The 20484-nt window shown below is 36.9% G+C and overlaps 1 protein-coding gene across 2 annotated transcripts in view; it reads left to right on the forward strand.

Annotated features, from left to right (window-relative positions):
* The window catches only part of MIOS (meiosis regulator for oocyte development), a 36308-nt gene extending 25056 nt beyond the window's left edge, over window positions 1–11252 (forward strand). For both annotated transcript variants that reach the window (XM_052638711.1, XM_052638710.1), the window contains exons 9-12: window positions 2228–2380; window positions 3788–3992; window positions 9829–9958; window positions 11075–11252. In XM_052638711.1, coding sequence (XP_052494671.1) covers window positions 2228–2380; window positions 3788–3992; window positions 9829–9958; window positions 11075–11171 — 585 coding nt within the window. In that variant the 3' untranslated portion in view covers window positions 11172–11252. The remainder of the gene's footprint in view (window positions 1–2227; window positions 2381–3787; window positions 3993–9828; window positions 9959–11074) is intronic.
* The last annotated feature ends 9232 nt before the right edge of the window (window positions 11253–20484 follow it).

Genomic DNA, 20484 nt, shown 5'->3' on the forward strand with positions numbered 1-20484 from the left:
TATTAAACCTTTTGATTTTGTCCCACGGGTATCTGAAGCTGTGTTCATTTTCCTTTCATTTGTCCCACTTCTTCAAACTGGATAAATTCTGTTGATGTGTTAATTGGCTACTCTTTCACCTTCTATCTGATGTTAGTTTTTCCAGGGAATACTTAATTTCAGTTATTGTACTTTTTAGTTCTAGAGTCTCAATTTTTCTTTATTGTTTACATTTTTCAGTTCAGTTCTCTATCCGTTTATAATTAAAACACTTTCTTCTAAGTCTGAATACATGTCTAATAGTTGCATTGAGGTCTTTGCTTACTCTAACATAAGGGCTGTTTAAGGTTTAGTTCTATTAACTTTCTTTTTCCTTTACTTTGAACCACAATTTACCTGTTTCTAATATGTCTAGTTTTTTTCATTGTTCAGTACTGGACATTGTTTGCAGTCCATTATAGAAATCTGGTTTCTTTCCTGCTGAAGTACATTGGTTAATGCTTTTGGAAGTTTGGTTACTTGCTGATCACTTTGGTCTTAAATTTTACTATTGTGGGAAGCCCATAATATTTCCCAAGTCCTTCTAATTTGATCAGACCTAACCTCTGAACTGTTTTCCTGCACACATTTTCAGAATTTGATTTTAACTTTTAATGAAATGGTTCTAGAGAAGACTTACTAAATATGAATTGACCAGATTCTTTCTTAGTTTATCCTTAGTGCCACAGAATGGGAAAGAGTGGGATAGGAAAATTTCTGATTTTTCTGTGAGTCTTCTTTTTGAATCAGGGATTTAGTTCTGACTGCTGCTGCTGCTGCTAACTCGCTTCAGTCGTGTCCGACTCTGTGTGACCCCATAGATGGCAGCCCACCAGGCTCCCCCGTCCCTGGGATTCTCTAGGCAAGAATGCTGAAGTGGGTTGCCATTTCCTTCTCCAGTGCATGAAAGTGAAAAGTGAAAGTGAAGTCGCTCAGTCGTGTCCGACTCTCAGCGACCTCGTGGATTGCAGCCCACCAGGCTCCTCCGTCCATGGGATTTTCCAGGCAAGAGTACTGGAGTGGGGTGCTGTTGCCTTCTCTGTTAGTTCTGGCTAGTTGGTCATAATTAGGAGTACAGTAGATGTTTACTTTTTTAAAAAGTGAAATTGTCAGCTATTAGTTTTTCGTGTGTTCTTTTAGCTAAATTTCACTCTGGTAATTGAAACATACTTAATCACTAGGTGAAAGATGTGCTTCTCTGTCTTGATGAGTTGTCTAAAGGTAGATTGTCTTTATTAGCTATTACAGGTTTCTTTTTTCCATAAGATGAATGTGAACTGCTCTCACATTTCACTTTTCTCTGTGGCCCCAAAACTGGAAAACCTTGGCTTCAGATTAATGCCCATTGGATCATTGAGGATAGAGGCTTTTTCTGCTTTGTTCATGTGAAGATAAGGATGGTATCCTGAACAGAGCTAAAAGCAATATGTGAAAACTCAGAGCAAGCATAGGTGAAATGTGGAATGTCACAGCTGCCAGAGAAAGTACAGCTTTTGGAAGAGTCTTACTGGCAGGAAATTGAAGTTGTTAGTGAGAAGGAATCGAAGGTAAATTTAAGGAAAGAAAGTATTACTTTTCACCATGGCTTAGGGGTCAAAGAACTAAGCATTTTTTGTTCAGTTGTGGGTTCTTTCTTGCTTTTTTTTTTTTTATACTTTCAAGGAGATAAATACATGTTTTAGTTGAAGGCCAGGCAGAGAATAAGCAGTTTTAATTTTCAAATAGATAGGTATACTAAAATGGCATCTGAATTCCCAGTGCAGTGCTAGATTGAAAGGACCAAGCCCAGTATTATTTTAAATGTGATTGAGCAGTTTTGGTGTGTATTTGGAATGAGTAAATATATTTTGTCAACCTAGAAGTTTAATTGTTGGGAGAAAAAAATAATTGCATTGTTTTTTGGCTTTACTGCATTCAACCAGGGAGGTGAATTGATTGCTCTTAGGTCTTTAAACTTAAGTAAGAGAGAATTACACTTCCCTGGCCAGACATAATAGTATACACAGTGCATATGTATGTCACTGGTAGAAGCCAGTTTAAATTAATGGAGCTTCCATCAACTACTTATCTGTATCCTCATTAGGAGCCAGCTTTTGGCAAAAAGGTGGCCTGTTTCTTCCCTTGTGACTCACACTCACATGTTGCCTAGAATCTTCAGGCTTAGCCAAGAAAATTTTAGAAACTGAAATAATTCATGTTTTCTTTTTAGGGTTCTCCTTTAGATGTTCTTAAAGATGAAAGAGTTCAGTACTGGATTGAGAATTATAGAAATTTGTTAGATGCCTGGAGGTTTTGGCACAAACGAGCTGAATTTGATATTCACAGGAGTAAGTTGGATCCCAGTTCTAAGCCTTTAGCACAGGTAAGTGCACTGTTTTGGAGAGAATCAAACTAACATGCACCTAATAGCCCAGCCAAAAAAAAGAAGTGTTTACAGCATGTTATATAGGGTCAATTGAGGGTTCAGTTTAATAAATCGCTATTAATAAACTCGTTCTTTTGCTCATGTTGAGTTCCCATTGATGTCTTTGTCTAACCAGACTATACTTTGTGTTTAGTTTTCATGTTTTTTTGATCCTACACTTTCTAACAGTCCTCTCAGTGTCTTGTACTTTAATCTAACACAGAACAAACCACAGCAGGCCTAGAGGATCTTAGGCAAACCTAACTCAGTCCTAAGACTGTCTGAGTGAGGCTTTCTGGTCTATTCCAAGACCTTTCAAATGTTAACTACTGTATGTTCTTACACTTTGCACTTGGGTATTGTGTTTTTCTGCACTATTATATGTAATAAGGCAGGATTTGTTTAATAGTACATAAATATATATCTATATGTCTAATTACACATAGAAATTTATTTTTTCAAAGCAGTAGTTTAAAAAACATGAAGTAAGCACTATTTAAAATAAACAAGAATTTACTGTAACACTGTCTTGTTATAACCTAAAAGACTCTTGAAAAGACTCTAAAACTGAATTAACTTTGCTGTGCACTTAAAATTATATACTATTGTAGATCGACTGTACTTTGACTTAAAAAAGGCAGCATGAGATCAGTTATTACATAAGCACTTGACATGAGATCACTGTATCTGATTCCAAGTATTAAATCTCATTAGCAGTCAGGTATATCCTCGATGTGAGCACTGGATGGTGCTATTTTCCTGTTTTAGAAAGTTGAGAAATTACTGTTTGTATTAAAACAACCTGAGTATTAATAAAGTACTGTTACATGATATTTGCTACTACTCTGTATCATACGTGTTTGAGAGTCTAGGAGTTTAATATAAAGGTAAAATGAACAGTTTATATTTCAATTATTCTTGAGTTTTAGCTATTTACTATTATAGGCTCCCTGACTCCTTTTTAATCTTAGAAAATGAGTATTTTCTTTAAAAGAAAATTTTGTTCAGAATATTATATCGTTGAAATTTGTATCAAAAGTCATTTAGGTATTTTGTAATGTCCCAGTGTGAACTCTTATTTAGTCTTTGTTATTCCTAAAATTTGGAATCTAATGCTTCTGAGTTTTTCTGTACCTATCAGTGATGTTAGGAAGAATATAACTGAACAGAGTAACAAGAAGTATTCAAATTATGTAACCGCTAAGCAGAAGTCTTAGAACTAACCAGCTTAGCAGATAACTTACAGTATACAATAAAATTTTAAAAATTATTGAAAAATAATTTGTTAGGATCAAACTTTAGTTATTTTAAATTTTATTCATGAAATTTGCATTTTATTTATTTCTCCTTTCATCTGTTTCATAGGTGTTTGTGAGCTGCAATTTTTGTGGAAAGTCTATCTCCTACAGCTGCTCCACTGTTCCCCACCAGGGCCGAGGTTTCAGCCAGTATGGTGTCAGTGGCTCACCAACGAAATCTAAAGTGACCAGTTGCCCCGGCTGTCGAAAGCCCCTCCCTCGCTGCGCACTTTGCCTCATTAATATGGGAACGCCTGTCTCCAGTTGTCCTGGTATGACATAATTCCATGGAATAATTCAGTATACTTTTTTGAGCTGAAATTGTTTCTACATAATTGATTAATGATGTTGTAAATAAAAGACATACCACCTTGGGTTTATATTATTTCTAAGAGCAAGCCGCTTTGCTGGCTTGGCAGTTTTTGTGTTCTATAATTTATAAAATCTGTACATTGAAAGTAAACTCTCTATCCACAGTATCTCTAATCACACATGCTTACCAGTTTAAAGTTTGTAAGAAGCGCTTAAATATTAAATAATTATATACTGTTTTCTTACCACTTTTTCTAAGAGGAGCTCCCTCAAATTTTATGTTTAAAAGTCACTGTGGCCTCATTGAGTAACAGATATCTTGTGTGCATAAGGAACTTTTGATCGTCTCAAAGCCCTTTGACACTTTCTCTTATTTCATCTTCAAAATCTGCCTGTGAAAATATATGGGGAAAGTATTAACCTAGCATTCAGAGTCCTGTCCTTCTAAGTTTTGGTGGTGTTTCTGCTATGTCCATCAGCTATTTTGTAAATATATGTACTTTTTTAATGGTTAAAAATACTAGAATTATTGTATACTGCTTAACGTAAACATATGGAGAACATTTTTGAGAACAGTAGATAATCGAATATAAATGTACCTAGTGGCTGGAAATATTTCAGCTATTTATATAAGTTAAAAATCATACTAAAGCAGAAATTTTAGTTAGACACACTTGAATATCTGGCATAGTGGTAAATGAATAAGGAATGAAGAACTGCATCTGATATCAGAATGCCTGTTTCAGTTCTGGCTCTGTGACGTTTAGTCTGCGAGATTGAGAGTCACTTTAACTGACTTATAAATGGAGTGTTGGACTGGGAGATCCTCCTAGTTATGAAATTTTATAATTCTGTTCTGTAGGTTATTCTTGTAAGTAGTCTGTTTTATTGTTGCTTTAACATCTGAAAGAGATTTGCTAGTAGTATTGTTACTATTTTTCAGAATAGATTCTTTTTTTAAAACATGGATTTCTTTTGTCTGTCTTACGTATCTTTAGCAGGGTTGCTGCTCACGGGGTTTCTCTAGTTGCAGGGAGCAGGTGCTGCTCTCTAGTTGCGGCGCACAGGCTTCTCCCTGTGGGGACTTCTCTTGCTGCAGAGCATGGGCCCCAGGATGTGCGGCTTAGTATTGGTGGCGCATGGCCTTAGTTGCCCTGTGGCCCGTGGAATCTTAGTTCCTGGGGCCAGGGACCGAACTCAGGTCGCTTGCATTGGCAGGTCGATTCCTAACCACTGGGCCCCAGGGAAGTCCCCCCGCCCCTGCCCCATCCTTTATTTTTAACAAATGTAGTATGTAACGTTTTAGATGCGCGTTAGTCTTGGCTTGTTTGAATCAAGGACTTTCACTTTTTACGTTGCATGTTGATCACTGTTTTTATGGCCTTGAAAGAAAGCATTAGTCCCTTAGTTGTGTTCAGCTCTTGATTCCATGGACTGTAGCCCGCCAGGTTCCTCTGTCCATAGAATTCTTCAGGCAAGAGGACTGGAGTGAGTTGCCGTATCCTTTTCCATCTTTCCAACCCAGGGATTGAACCCAAGTATCCCCCATTACAGACCAATTCTTTACCATCTGAGCCACCAGGGAAGGCGTTGCTACTAATAAATAGAAAATAACAATTTGAGATAAAACTCTACTACAATGCGAGAACAAGGAAGCAAAATGTGATGTCTAGTAAGTTCTATGTGAACTTAAATACTGAGAAATAATTGAACTTAATATGTCTTTTGGACCATAAGTCTCAGCAAATTGTAATGGCTAGAGTGCTATTGCTTTTTGCTAGGTACTAGCTTTTCAGGTTTTTCTATTTTTGAAATAGGTAAAAAAAGATAAAAACAGTTTTCTAGAATTTGAAGAAAATTAAACCATAAAGCATTTTAAGCTCTGTTATAGAGGCTATTAATTTAATGAAAAGTCAACACCCAGGTTTATCAAGTCTTAAAACTTTCTCATATTTGCTTCAAATTTTTTTAAAAAAATTTGCTGCAGAAATAATGTCTCTATATAAATTTGAATACTTGTTTAATGCACTAAGTTAAGGCTGATTGCTAGGATGACTCAAAGATCCTCGTGGAGCTTATGATCTATAAATGTATAAATGAGCATGGATAGCTAACATAAAATAAATTATATGTTCTAGAAAATAAATACTAGTTCAGAATCTTTGGGGCTTCCCAGCTGGTGCCAGTGATAAAGAATCCACCTGCCAGCGCAGGAGATGCAAGAGATGCAGATTCAAACCCTGAGTCAGGAAGATCCCCTGGCATAGGAAATGGGAACCCTCACCAGTATTCTTGCCTGGAGAATTCCATGGACAAGAGGAACCTGGCAGGCTACAGTCCATGGGCTTGTAAAAAGTTGGACACGACTGAGCAACTGGGCATGCCTGTCCACAGGTCCTTTTATCTGTTATTCCCAAATCTGTATAATATTTGAAAAGCCAAAGTTTAGGGTTTTTTGTTTTGTTTTTTTTTTTTTGAATTTTCAAAATCTCATTTGGCAAAAGAAAAAAAATCTGTTCAGGATTGATATGAGGTTATTAAAGTTTTTATTTCTCTTGTTTGTGAACATTCATATATTTCATCACAGAAATACTGTTGTGTTTAATTACAGGATGCTGCCTCAGAGTTTTCCAGGGGGTGTAATTTAATATTTCCTCATTATTTTTCTAACATCCCTAAATATTTCAAATTCTGAAATACACTTGGCTCTCTAAGGTGAATGCTGCTAAGTCGCTTCAGTTGTGTCCAACGCTGTGCGACCCCATAGACGGCAGCCCACCAGGCTCCCCCGTCCCTGGGATTCTCCAGGCAAGAACACCAGAGTGGGTTGCCATTTCCTTCTCCAATGCATGAAAGTGAAAAGTGAACGTGAAGTCGCTCAGTCGTGTCCGACTCTCAGCGACCCCATGGACTGCAGCCCACCAGGCTCCCGCGTCCATGGGAATTTCCAGGCAAGAGTACTGGAGTGGGGTGCCATTGCCTTCTCCGGAAATAGGACCTAATAGAAATCAAATATTGGCTCATGGCAGTGTAAAGATTCAGGTGTACAAACCTCCTTGTAGCTCTGTGTGCAGTTAGAGATGCATCCATCCATCATGCTTTGTAATGCAAATGCCCAGAGTTTCACTAAGTTTATTTAACTGAGGGTTTCAAATTTTTATACAGAGTTGTGCTTTCAAAGTTGGACCTCTTTTGAAGTGTCTCATTGAATTTATAAGTACACATATTTAGTTATGTTTACAAATTATAAACTAATATTTCACATTAAAAATTATAAACATTATCTATTTAACAGTGCCTGTTTTGCTAAGTACTAGAAATGTTACAGTAAACAAAACAGACAAAAATCCCTGCCCTTATAGAGCTTAACTTTTCGCTGTGATAGATTTGCAAGAGTTAGATTATGTATTAGTTTATTATTATTCTTACTATCATCATTATTGTTTTGTTATTCTAGTTAGTGCCTAAGTGAAACTCTCGTTTCCCCTTACCTATTCTGTGGCACTTACCTTCATGATTTACTATAAATCTTTTAAATTTAAAAGCTGTTTGAGGGACTTTCCTGGCAATTGAGTGGTTAAGACTCTGTGCTTCCACTGCAAGGGGTGCAGGCTCCACCCCTGGTGGGGACTTAAGATCGTGCATGCTGTTTGGCATGACCAAATATATAAAATTTAAAAACAAAAATTATTTTAAAAAATTGAAAAATAAAATAAAAGCTGTTTGATCTTTAAAAGCCTTCTCACATGGCAATGAGGTAGTGTTGTTATTTTAAGCTTTATCAGAAGCCTAAGACTTAATCTGTCCTGGATTCAGTCTGTTTTCTTTATGGATTAGAAGTTACAAAAACAAAGAGGAAATCACCAGTGAGAACTATACACAAAAGTATAAAATGCTTTATCCTTAAAAGGTCTATATTTTCTTTCTCCCCTCTTTTCCTTCCTTTCATTATTAATTGTTTTTAGTAAGCTTTTAGGAAGAATTTCAGTGTGCATATATCTTAAATCCTTGAACCGCCTTTACATCCTTTCATCTTCATACCATTACGAAAAGATACAAGTATGTTAAAAAACTGTTTGCAAGACTGTCCCAGCAGTAGTGTGATCAGCAATGACCCAGGTGAACTTTTGAATATAGCGTTATGTCTTAATAGGTACACAGTTGCTTATTTAAGCTTAATGTTTTTACTTATCTTTCTATCCTTTTCTCTATATATGGTCATAAAATATTTTGATTTGCTGTTTTAGAACGAAATGAAACATATTCAGGTGGCCAAAATTAATAGAATGAGGATTTTTCAAGCCTTGCAAGTTACATAAATGTGTGTGTGTGAATGTAAATGTATAAATGTATAAATAACATTTTTCTTCAATTTTTTGTGGACTCTAATACAAATGTCTAGAAATGTACACATCACGTACTGTGATAAATCAGTCATCAGTGAGTCTCCCACCCTGCTTAAGATAATACTGTCTATACCAGTGCCTTGGGTCATTTCTCCCTGCCTCTTCACAACTCTTTGGGCTCCTCCTCAAAGGTCACTACTGTCCTCAACCATCTATTAATTTCGTCTCTTGCTTGTCTGTGTAGTTTCATCACACAGACTTTTGCCTTGTGTTTTAAACTCTATAAATGAATCAAATGGCATATGTCCTTCGACTTGCCGTTTTTACTCAGCCTTGGAGTTTTTTTGTATTTTAGTTTCAGTTGTGCTGATGAGTGTAGTTGTGATTTACTCATTTTTATTACTACTTACCATTTATGACTATAACACAAATTCTTCCATTGGACATTTGTTTCTTTACAGATTTTTACTATTACGAACATTCCTGCACAGAAGTTTCTTTAGTTCATTTTCATGGAAGCCAAGGGATTCCCTCATGACTCAGTGTAAGGAATCTGCCTGCAGATCAGGAGACCTGGGTTCAGTTCCTGCTTTGGGAAGATCCCCTGGAGAAGGAAATGGCAACTCATCCCGGTATTCTTGCCTGGAGAATATATGGGTAGAGGAGCCTGGCAGACTATAGTCCATGGGGTCTTAAGAGTTGGACACGACACAGTGACTAAATCGCCAGAGAGCTGCTGAGTCATACTGTTTGCTAATGTTGTAGTTAGGATTTTATGTCTGTTCAGGAGGGAGATTGGCCTGTAATCTTTTTTATGTTACCTTTGTCTGGTTTTGTTAGCAAAGTTATACCTGCCTTATGAAAGGCATTGGGGAATTTCCCCTCTTTTCCTATACTTTGGAAAAGTGTGTGTGCGTGCTAAGCCGCTCAGTTGTGTCTGACTCTGTGCGGCCCTGTGGACTGTACCCTGCCAGTTTCCTCCGTCCATGGGATTCTCCAGGCATTGGAGTGGGTTACCATTTCGTCCTCCAGGGGATCTTCCCAACCCAGGGATCAAACCCACGTCTCTTATGTCTCCTGTGTTGGCAGGTGGGTTCTTTACCTCTGGTGCCAATTGGGAAGCCCTGAAGTTTGTGTAGAACTCACCTGTAAACCAAACTTGGTATTTTCTTTATGAGAAGATTTTTAAACTACTGATGATTTCTCTAAAATTGTTAATTTGGATTACTTCTTAGGTTTGATAATGTGTTTTTCCACTTATTATTGACTGTTAAAAATACAAGAAATTCTGGTTATTATTTTTCAATCTAAACTATATTCTAACATTAAAACTGCTGTTTCAGTATGATGTGTGATTTGTATTTTGACATAATTTCAGATCTACCTTTTAAGAAATTTTGAATCAAGTATTTTGCTATAGTTAATGAAGATCATTGTTTTTAACCCGTAGGAGGATCCAAATCAGATGAAAAAGTAGACTTGAGCAAGGACAAAAAATTAGCTCAGTTTAATAACTGGTTTACATGGTGTCACAATTGCAGGCACGGTGGACATGCCGGACACATGCTCAGTTGGTTCAGGTAATCAGTACATTCCTTCCTTGGGGTTACAGGAGATAAAGCGGAGGGCCTTTTAAACACTTCAGGTTTATATAGCCGGAGGATGGATGGATTTGTTTTTTACTGTCACTTAACACAGATGATGCAGACATTTGTATCACTAGTTTGTATAATCTTAAAGTATAAAATTAATACTTACAGTTTAAGAAACTTTAATAAATGTATGGGTTAAATGTTTGAAAAGCATTATTTAACTTTATTTAGAGAGGATTTATTTACAGTTTTTTACAACTGACTGAATATCCCATCATATATAAGGTCTAGTATGTAACTGAGTTGAACGATAGAATACATGTCAAACTCCTGTAATAGTTATCTTTTATATAAGCTTGTTACGTAGAAAATAAACATTTCATACAAAGGAGACTCAAGATCATATTTAACTCTTACTTTGAGGGCTTCCCTTATAGTTTGGTTGGTAAAGAATCCGCCTGCAATGCAGGAGATCCAGGTTTGATCTGTGGGTCAGCAAGACCCCCTGGAGAAGGGATAGGCTACCCACTCCAGTATTCTTGGGCTTCCGTTGTGGCTCAGCTGGTAAAGAATCCGACTGCAGTGTGGGAGACCTGGGTTTAGATCCCTGGGTTTAGATCCCTGGGTTGGGACGATCCCCTGAAGAAGGGAAAGGCTACCCACTCCAGTATTCTGTCCTGGAGAATTCCACGGACTGTACGGGGGTCCAAAGTCCGTGGGGGTCGCAAAGAGTCGGACACAACTGAGCGACTTTCATCTCACTTTGGGTGGTGCCAGTGGCCCTGCACTCTTCATTGCTATAACTTTTGCACCCAGTTTGTCACACTGGCATAAACTTAAACTCTGAGCACAGACTGTTACGGTCATGACTGTAAATGAGATATATTTAGAAAGGAAAGCTGTTCATTTTTCAGCAACTTTTGCCCCATGTTCAGCTTGGTGCTTATTTCTAGTTTAATGCTTTTGGTCTTCAGGTTTTTAATTCCTGTATCTTTCCAAACGCCATTTTGAAAACTTGCATTATAAATATGAATAGGCTATATGATAAATGTGTGTAGGTATGTGTAGTTTAGATTTTTAACTGTGACTTGACTTGTGTTTCAGGGATCACGCCGAGTGTCCCGTGTCTGCATGCACGTGTAAATGTATGCAGTTGGACACAACAGGGAATCTGGTACCCGCGGAGACTGTCCAGCCATAAAATGCTGTCACCTAAAGAGGCACCTTCAAGTGCAGAGCTCCCTAACAGAGGTCCTTCGTAGCTCAGAAGCATACCTCAGAACAAGCCACTCGTGACTTTCCTGTAATGGGAAAATAAATCATTCTATCAAATCAGCAATTTGATGTTTGAGTGATTTTGACATACTTCACAGAGACAAATGCTGCTGAAATGAACATCAGAGTGTGAGCATCAATTCTGTTCAGTAGTTTGAAGACGTTCATTTTGGAAAGAACTTCCTCGGGTTTTGTTGAAATTATGAGTGCTCTGCAGGCAGCTTCTGGAATCACTAAGAACAGACCTTGAACCCATACCTGTTACGTTGAAATTGGATATCTTTCAGTAAAATCTGCACACTTTTAAAATAGAATAATTTGAATAATTTAGTGGTTGAGATAGTAGTTTAAGCTCAACCATGGTTAGTTTCCTTTCAGATAATATTGTGGGTTTTTACTTTTAGAATTAGACGACTCCTACCCTACACTGGAGAATTATTTCTCAATGTATGATTGATACATATTTTTTAAGGAGTCTTTTCTCTCATACACTTTGATTTTAAAATAAATCTTTTGGCACTGACATTTACTGTCTTCCTAAGAAAGGTCAAAATTGAGAATGTGTCTTATGACTTTTTCTCATATGAAGAGAAAAATATGCACCATTTTAAGGAAAAGTGTATAAAATTTTCCATTTCCACGTTTTGCTTTCCCAGTGTCCTGATTTGTCTTCCAGGGTTTCTTTCCCTGTCAATTCATCAACTTATGCTCATCATCTGGAAGCATTGTGCAGAATGCAGAGTCTGTACAAGGTTTTATGTGACCAACCATTCAGCATAATCTGTATGTCCCTACTGTGAGAGCCCCTCTTGTAGAATATTCTGTTTTTTCAAAGGTAGATGGAGATGTTGAGGGGAACAGAGTCACTGGAGACAATTTCATCTTTTTACATTTCTAAAAATAAGTATATCTGGGCCAATACAGGGACTTCATTTTAAAATTTTATTTTTTCCCTTTTCACAGCTAAATAGTTAAAAGAGAAATATGAAGATTTATAACATCATCTGACATATGCAGAGGACTGAATTTCATAGTTGAAGTTGTAATTTTAGAAAAATAGTAAGCCTGAAACTTAGATTTTGAAGAAGAAATATCTTATAGAATTTCAGAAGCTTTTATGTTAGCCATTTTACCTGGTAAAACTAAGATCTATTAGATTAATTTGAGATAAGACCTAAGTCCTGAACAAAGGCAGATTAAATTTATTTTTTGCTTTGAGGTCTTTTTACAAAAGGTCCTTTTCTAGGAAAAAATTGCATATCTATAGTAAACATCTCATCAAGACGATCTTTTGTTTAAATCAAAGAACTGGAAATAGTTGTCATATATATATATGTGTGTGTGTGTGTGTGTGTGTGTATATATTTGGTTTTTTTAAACAAAGATTGTTACTAAGGGGACTTTTTCTAGTCTTCTAAGTAAGTCTTCCTGATTTCACTTTATTAAAATATAACCTTTTCCCTTAAAGTTGCTTCAGGTGAAGTGTTTCTTTCAAATTTACTCTGTCCATAGTATGAAAAATTGGCTTTAATGTCAAACTGTCATATACATTTTTATTTCTCCTTAGCTAAAGTAAGGTAAATTTTTTGAGTTGACGTTTAGGTTAGGGTTATATCTAAAATATGTGTAATTTTTGGAAATACAATAGAGGACATAAAGTCTGTTATATAATATGCTTGTTTATAACCAAAGGGTGACATTTTTACAAATAATTGTTTAAACCTATGTGTCAGTCTCCTAATATTTTCTGTGATCTCAAATATTCCTGTAAGATGTTTATTATGCTTATTTTGCATCTCATTGTATATGGACCATGAAAATAGGTTTATTTTTCATTTTTATTACTAGTTCACTAATATTTGGGTTTAGAAAATGAGAGATTTTACCTAAACATGTTAAATAGAAGTGTTTAATAAAGATGTTTTTATTATTAAAAAAATTGACATCAACACACCTAATCTAGAAATTGTATATGACCACTCTGCAAATAATACAGTAAGATAATATCTGTTACTTTGGTGGCAAATTTGATACTTAATATTAGAAGTAACTTTTTTTGTCGACTCTGTTTTTCAGCTTTCCAGAATGATGATTCTTTAAAATGGTTTATTTTAAAAGTATCTTTCCATTGTCAGTGCTACACACAGTAAGTATTAGAGTTAGGAACAATGTAGTTCTGTGTTTAATTGCATGGCTGAATGTAATTTCAGTCACTCATTTACAGATACTCAAAGTATGGGCTTTGAAATTTAAGTTAGAATCCTAGCCCCAATGTCTTGGCTAAGTGACCTAACCTTTTTGAGCTTCAATTTCCTAATACATTTCTCCTCCATAGGGTAATTGGGAGTGTTAGGTTATGAAATAAACATGGGGTGTTATATCTTTGTCACAGAATGCTCTGTAAAAGTGGTGCTTAACAGTCATTGTTACCTAATCTTTATTGGTTACCCATGTGTCAGTACATTTTAATTAAATGTGGTATATACTTTAAACAAAGTATAAATTCCTCTCAGTAGTAAACATTTCCCAAGGGCTTGTTTTCCCAAATCTGAATCAATACAAATCTTTCTTTTGAGATAGAACTTCACTGCTTTTGTTTATCCTGTATTTTGACTATTACTTCTTCCCTATATGAAGAAGTCCTCTGAACAACCACCTAGGATTTTAGTGTGACAGAAGAGGGAACCCAGGGATGAAAATTAAAATTTGGGTCAATCTACACAGCTGACTGGCAACTCTTGAAAACTTGAGGTTGTTTTCATATCTATGTGCAACTCATATATCCTGTCCTTCATAGGAGAAAATATCTAGGATTTTCTCGGTATAATCCTTCCTTTCCTGCCATTCTTTTATACTTGATGTTCATTTAAGTTAAAATTTTGGGGTAGTGGTGGTAGTAAAAAAGGAAGTACACTGTGAAGTCTATTTTCCCTTGGAATAGCTATATAAATTCATAAATAAAGTGAATATCTGCTTGGCTGGTGGCTCAGTCGTAAAGAACCTGCTTACTAATCCAGGAGATGCGGGTTTGATCCCTGGAGAAAGAAATGGCAACCCACTCCAGTGTTCTTGCTTGGGAAATCTCCTGCACAGAGGAGCCTGGCGGGCTGCCGTCCATGGAGTCACTAAAGAGTTGGACAGAACTCAGTGACAAAGCAGCAACCACAAAGTGAATATCTAATCCCACAGTATGTTACTGAGAATAGTAGTTACTATTGGTGCTTCTTACATGCCAGGTACCATGCACATTACTGTGTTTCAGGCCTCACGGTAGCCCTGTGAGGCAGATTCGCTATTACTGTGCCCATTCTACACGTGAGGTGGTTAAGGGGTAGGGACGCTGGGTCACTTGTGCTAGGTTATACAGCTAATTATAGCAGAGCCAAGACTTAGACTCCAGTAGTCTGACTTCCCAGTCTGCACTTCTCGTGTTTCATACTTCTCTGTCCTACTTTGTGGGCTGTGTATCAGAGGATAATCCACCACGACAAAGGAGGGTTTACTATATTTACTATTTATACACCAAAAGAGAAAAGCAAGCAAACAAACATGTCAGTGGCTTTTGGGATACAAAAGGCAGTTGATAAAATCTAAACATTGGTTCCTGATCTGTACTTTCATTTTGTTTTTAATCATGAAAAGGAAATATTTTTCCTCCATTTTCCCCTGTCCCAATTTTATTGTCTGTCTCAAATAGCCAATATCAACATAGTGAGGAAATCCTAGAATCCTTCCCGTTACAGCCTAGCATAAAACAAGTATTATGTGGTTCCCACAGGTTCTGCACACAGCAGTGCAGAAGGGGAGAGTGGGTGAAGGCACAGCTTTGCTCTTTTCCTAGTCCTTAAGGATTGGTGTAGCAAATACCATTAACTGAGAAGGCGAGCAAACTGGTAAGCTGCAACATGCATATGAATAAGACCCTTAATTGACAAAGAATGTTTTCAGGTCCATAAGGAAAAGACACAAGTGGATAATATTTTCAAGGATTTGTACAGTCAAAATGGCCAATAAACATTAAGATGGTGATAAAGTAATGTTAATTAAAATGACAAAAGGATACTGTTCACTTGCCAGTATAGATTAGAATAATATGCGTTTTCATGGCTATGGGAAAGGAACATTCTCAGATAACTTGTAAGAGTATATTGTTAGTACACGTTTTCCTGAGGACAAAAGTCTTAAAAAGCTTCATACCCTTTGACAGATGGATTTGGGAATAGTTTCTGGGAGATTAATTGGATAAGTGCACAAAAGTTTATGTTTTTATGAAATCACATTGTTTATAATAAATTGGAAATTTGTGTTCAATAATAAGAGTAAAGAAATTGTCACATACGTATAAGCTATTTGTGAGGGATACTCGCAAACTATTCAAATAGTATGGGTGTTTTTATTGACAAAGGATGACATGATATATTTATAAATGGAGGGAAAGGCAAGTTACAGGATAGTCTATATAGAATATATTCGCATGGGACACTATAGGAGAGTATTTACAAAATTTTAACAGTGGTCATCTTTCAAGAGTAGGATTTTAAGTGGTGTTTTTCTTATCTGCACCTTCTAGTTTTTCTGCAGTAAGGATGAATAAAATATGTATATCACAGCACCGTTTGTGTGAGCAGTTGCTCAGTCGTGTCTGACTCATTGCCATCCCATGGACTGTACCTGCCAGGCTCCTCTGTCCATAGAGTTTTCCAAGCAAGAATACTGGAGTGGGTTACCCTTCCCTGCATCAGGGCACCTTTGGGAAGACCGAGGCAGGGATCAAGCCCGCATCTCTTGGGTCTCCTGTGTTGGCAGGCCAGTTCTTTACCACTAGTGCCACCTGGGAAACCCCATCACACACACCTTAATGGCTTTTACAGAAATTACCCATGACCTGGTATCTTGTTTTTACCATAGTTAACAATCAAATTATTCTCTGACCTAAAGATACTTGCTATAAGCTATTATGAAAAATCAAAACATTTAATTGTTTAGAAAGCATTTTTCTAGATTTCATATTCTACAGTAATATATAGGAATAATAAACAGATGCAGTTCTTTCTCTTAATCGTCTCTTTCATCACATTTGGAAAAAGTGCATTTAGTTCTCCATTTAACACATTGGAAAATGGATCCATAAGGTAATTCTGACTTTCCTGAGGTAGTTTGGTTCAGTCGCTCGGTCGTGTCCGACTCTTTGTGACCCTATGAATAGCAGCACGCCAGGCCTCCCTGTCCATCACCAACTCCCGCAGTCCACCCAAACTTGTCCATTGAGTCCATTGAGTCCATTGGCCATCCAACCATCTCATCCTCCGTCACTCCCTTCTCCTGCCTTCAATCTTTCCCAGCATCAGGGTCTTTTCAAATGAGTCAGCTCTTCACATCAGGTGGCCAAAGTATTGGGAGTTTTAGCTTCAACATCAGTCCTTCCAATGAACACCCAGGACTGATTTCCTTCAGGATGGACTAGTTGGATCTCCTTGCAGTGCAAGGGACTCGCAGGAGTCTTCTCCAACACCACAGTTCAAAAGCATCAATTCTTCGGTGCTCAGCTTTCTTTACAGTCCAATTCTCACATTTATACATGACCACTGGAAAAACCATAGCCTTGACTAGACTTTTGTTGACAAATTAATGTCTCTGCTTTTTAATATGCTGTCTAGGTTGGTCATAACTTTCCTTCCAAGGAGTAAGCGTCTTTTAATGTCATGGCTGCAATCACTATCTGCAGTGATTTTGGAGCCCCCCAAAATAAAGTCAGACACTGTTTCCACTGTTTCCCCATCTATTTCCCCTGAAGTGATGGGACCGAATGCCATAATCTTCGTTTTCTGAATGTTGAGCTTTAAGCCAACTTTTTCACTCTCCTCTTTCACTTTCATCAAGAGGCTCTTTAGTTCTTCCCTTTCTGCCATAAGGGTGGTGTCATCTGCATATCCGAGGTTATTGATATTTCTCCTGGCAATCTTGATTCCAGCTTGTGCTTCATCCAGTCCAGCGTTTCTCATGATGTACTCTGCATATAAATAAAATAAGCAGGGTGACAATATACAGCCTGCACATACTCCTTTTCCTGTTTGGAACCAGTCTGTTGTAACTGTTGCTGAGGTAGTGCTGTATCATTAATGACTTTATTTCAGTCTTCTCTCTCCTCATTGTTCCTCATGATGTTTTCTGACTCCTGTGTTTTGGCTCTGGGCCTGTGGCTATACATCTGTCCTTTGTATTTAGAAATCAGATGATTATTGTCCAATCCAGGCTAGACTGCATTTTACTCAACTCATTTCCAGTAATTTAAGAAGATGCTGATATTTAAGTGTTGAATTCTGAACATTCCTGCATGTCTGTGCTTCCAGCAAACAACCAGGCATTAGCATGCTTGAATGTGCTGGACACTCAAAGGTTATGATTTCAAAGGGTTGATGGCACCACCGTTGCCTTGGAAGAGATGTCTAATGGAAGAGGTAGACATGAGCATTGTTTTCAGCAGACTCAAATTCACTCAGATTAATATTTGTGATTGCTAGAAAGAGTATCATAATAGCATCTTGTCTCTCTCAGTAGGCCAAAATAAATGTCAGTTTATTTTATTTAATTTTCTAATTTTAGACTTTCAAACTTATTTTCTAATTAGAAATAATTTGAGGAAGTAGAGGTCCATTACATTTTTCAAAAATGCAATTTTCTTGCTGATCTATTAATAGTATAGTATTTTTAAATGTTTTGCTAAGAAGGTAACTTTAGGATTAAAGGATAATTTATGTAATGTCAGAAATAGCAGCAATAATAGTAATTCAGTGAATACTGTTCTTTCGTCATTCAATTTGTGAAAAGCATGTTGCCATAACTTAATTTCATGACTGGAAATTGATATAGGAATCTAGTTAGGCTCTTAAAATATAAAGTCATAAAGACAAGAGTAGTCTAAAGAGCATTTGAAAGGAGTAATGTATCATAACGGAGAAGGCAATGGCACCCCACTCCAGCACTCTTGCCTGGAAAATCCCATGGACAGAGGAGCCTGGCAGGCTGCAGTCCATGGGATCGCAAAGAGTCGAACACCACTGAGCGACTTCACTTTCACTTTTCATTTTCCTGCATTGGAGAAGGAAATGGCAACCCACTCCAGTGTTCTTGCCTGGAGAATCCCAGGGACAGGGGAGCCTTGTGGGCTGCCGTCTCTGGGATCACACAGAGTTGGACACGACTGAAGCGACTTAGCAGTAGCAGCAATGTATCATAAATTTGAAAGAGGCATTTTCATAGGAAACCATGCAAATTGTTAGTCTAACATCTTTTTACATGAGTAATATTAGCTCCACTTATATATACACATACATGGGAGAGAGGGTAAGTGGGAGTGTGTGGGGATGTGTTTGCAAGAAAGTCTGGAGCTTGAGAAGGCAAATGTCAAAATTCATGTTTGTTCACATTTTATTACATTGCAGCCAGATACTTGGTTGATGACAGTTTAAGAAGTTGCCACTACCAAACGTGGTAGGTGAAACTAAGTATCCTTCTTAGTATCAAGTAATTTGATAGCTGATTATTTTATAGTAAAAATTTGCTGCAGAGTTCCTCTGCTACACGTGTTAGTTATATCAAAGGAAAAGTACTTTCCTTATCAATTTTGGAATTTGTATTATTCATTAAGCAGGTATACTTGATATTTGTATAATATGAGCGTGTAGCTTTATGGCACATAAATGTCCCCCAAGTACGATGAAGATGTTTAATTTATGGAGCAAAATATTCAGCAACTTGATAAGTGTGGGGAAGTTAGTATGTTTTCTCATCTTAAATATTCTGATCTTCTCCTTCCATTCTTCAAAAATGGAATGCAAGGTCAGTTGTGACTCTTAGGACAAACACACCATTTTTAAAAGATAGTTTCTGAAATACGTGGAATTCTTTTTGAAAAAGTGTATATAATTCTCCCAGTGAATTATAAGATACTGCTAGCTTCCAGAAGAGAATTTCTTCAGGCTGGGAACATTATTTTCCACTGGAAACATAATACATAAACTATAGATAAGCTGGGGCAGATTCTGAAGGTCATTTCTTTTGGTAACATTGTTCACCTAATTTGGTGAACATACAATATTTTTAAGTCTATTTCATTGAATTCTGTTTACCTGTCTTCAGAAAATAGTTGCATGAATTATAGAATACATCTGTTCCTTCTAGAGATCTGAGGAGCTTAAAATGTGTTTTTTCCTTACTGCTGATAAAACATATACTGTGCAGATAAATGAACCAAAAAGTTATTAATACCTTTTCTGCTTTGCCTCTTTTATTTCGCAGTTCTTTTAGAGTTCACTCTCAATATGCAGGATTCTACAGATTTCTAAATAACCTTTCCGATATCTTAACGTTAGTTTGAGGAGTGTATATTTTCTCAAACAGGGATATCTGAGCAGAGTGAGAATGAATTCTCATAGAACAAAACTTGCCAAGCATATGTGATGGAACTGTAGGGAAAAAGAGCCCAACTCTAATTTTCAATAAAGCTTTAAAATAGCTACCCTGTTATTATGTATGAGGCCTGACAATTGACATTTCTCATTTTGGCAGCATTCACCTACAGCCCCCTGTCAGGAACTGAATGTGTTCATCTCCGGGGTAAATGATTAATGAGCTGTCTATCATATCCACTCCTTTGTACCAAGTGGTAGAGGCTTCCGTTGATCATATTGCAGCCATCAGCATCATTACTGAAATTGACTGTGCCTTGAGAGGGTTATACTAGACTAATAGATTAGCATTGAAATAAAGAATTAACTTATGGCATTAAAAATAAAGTGTCCCTTCAGAGTCACTCTGTCACACCTGGTAAGGTGGTTCTGTTTTGTTTTTGCTGATCAGCCACCATCGTAAAACCTTAGATTGAGCAAAGAAGGATGGAAAAAGGCATAGAGGTTGAGTTGTTCTTGTTTTGAGTACATCGCAGTAAGATTTCCACCCTTTTCACTCTCTGTTAATCATTGTCATGTTGTATGAAATAACATTTATGAAATTATGCAACTTGCATGCAGTGATGAACAATAAACTTGCCAAAGTATTGTGTTTAGAGAAGAAGCGAAGGGGTAAAGACATTTTTGAAAGGCCAGAATTAGTCCAAAGAAAAAAGTTGGAGGATCGAGATAGACAAATGATACTCAGACACAGTGAAGTGAGACTTTTCTAATTTTTCAGCAAGGAGATGTGAGAATGAGCAGATAAGAGCATCGTAATTCAGGTGTCTT

This window comes from Budorcas taxicolor, chromosome 4 (assembly GCF_023091745.1).
Source record: "Budorcas taxicolor isolate Tak-1 chromosome 4, Takin1.1, whole genome shotgun sequence".
Taxonomy (NCBI): Eukaryota; Metazoa; Chordata; class Mammalia; order Artiodactyla; family Bovidae; genus Budorcas; species Budorcas taxicolor.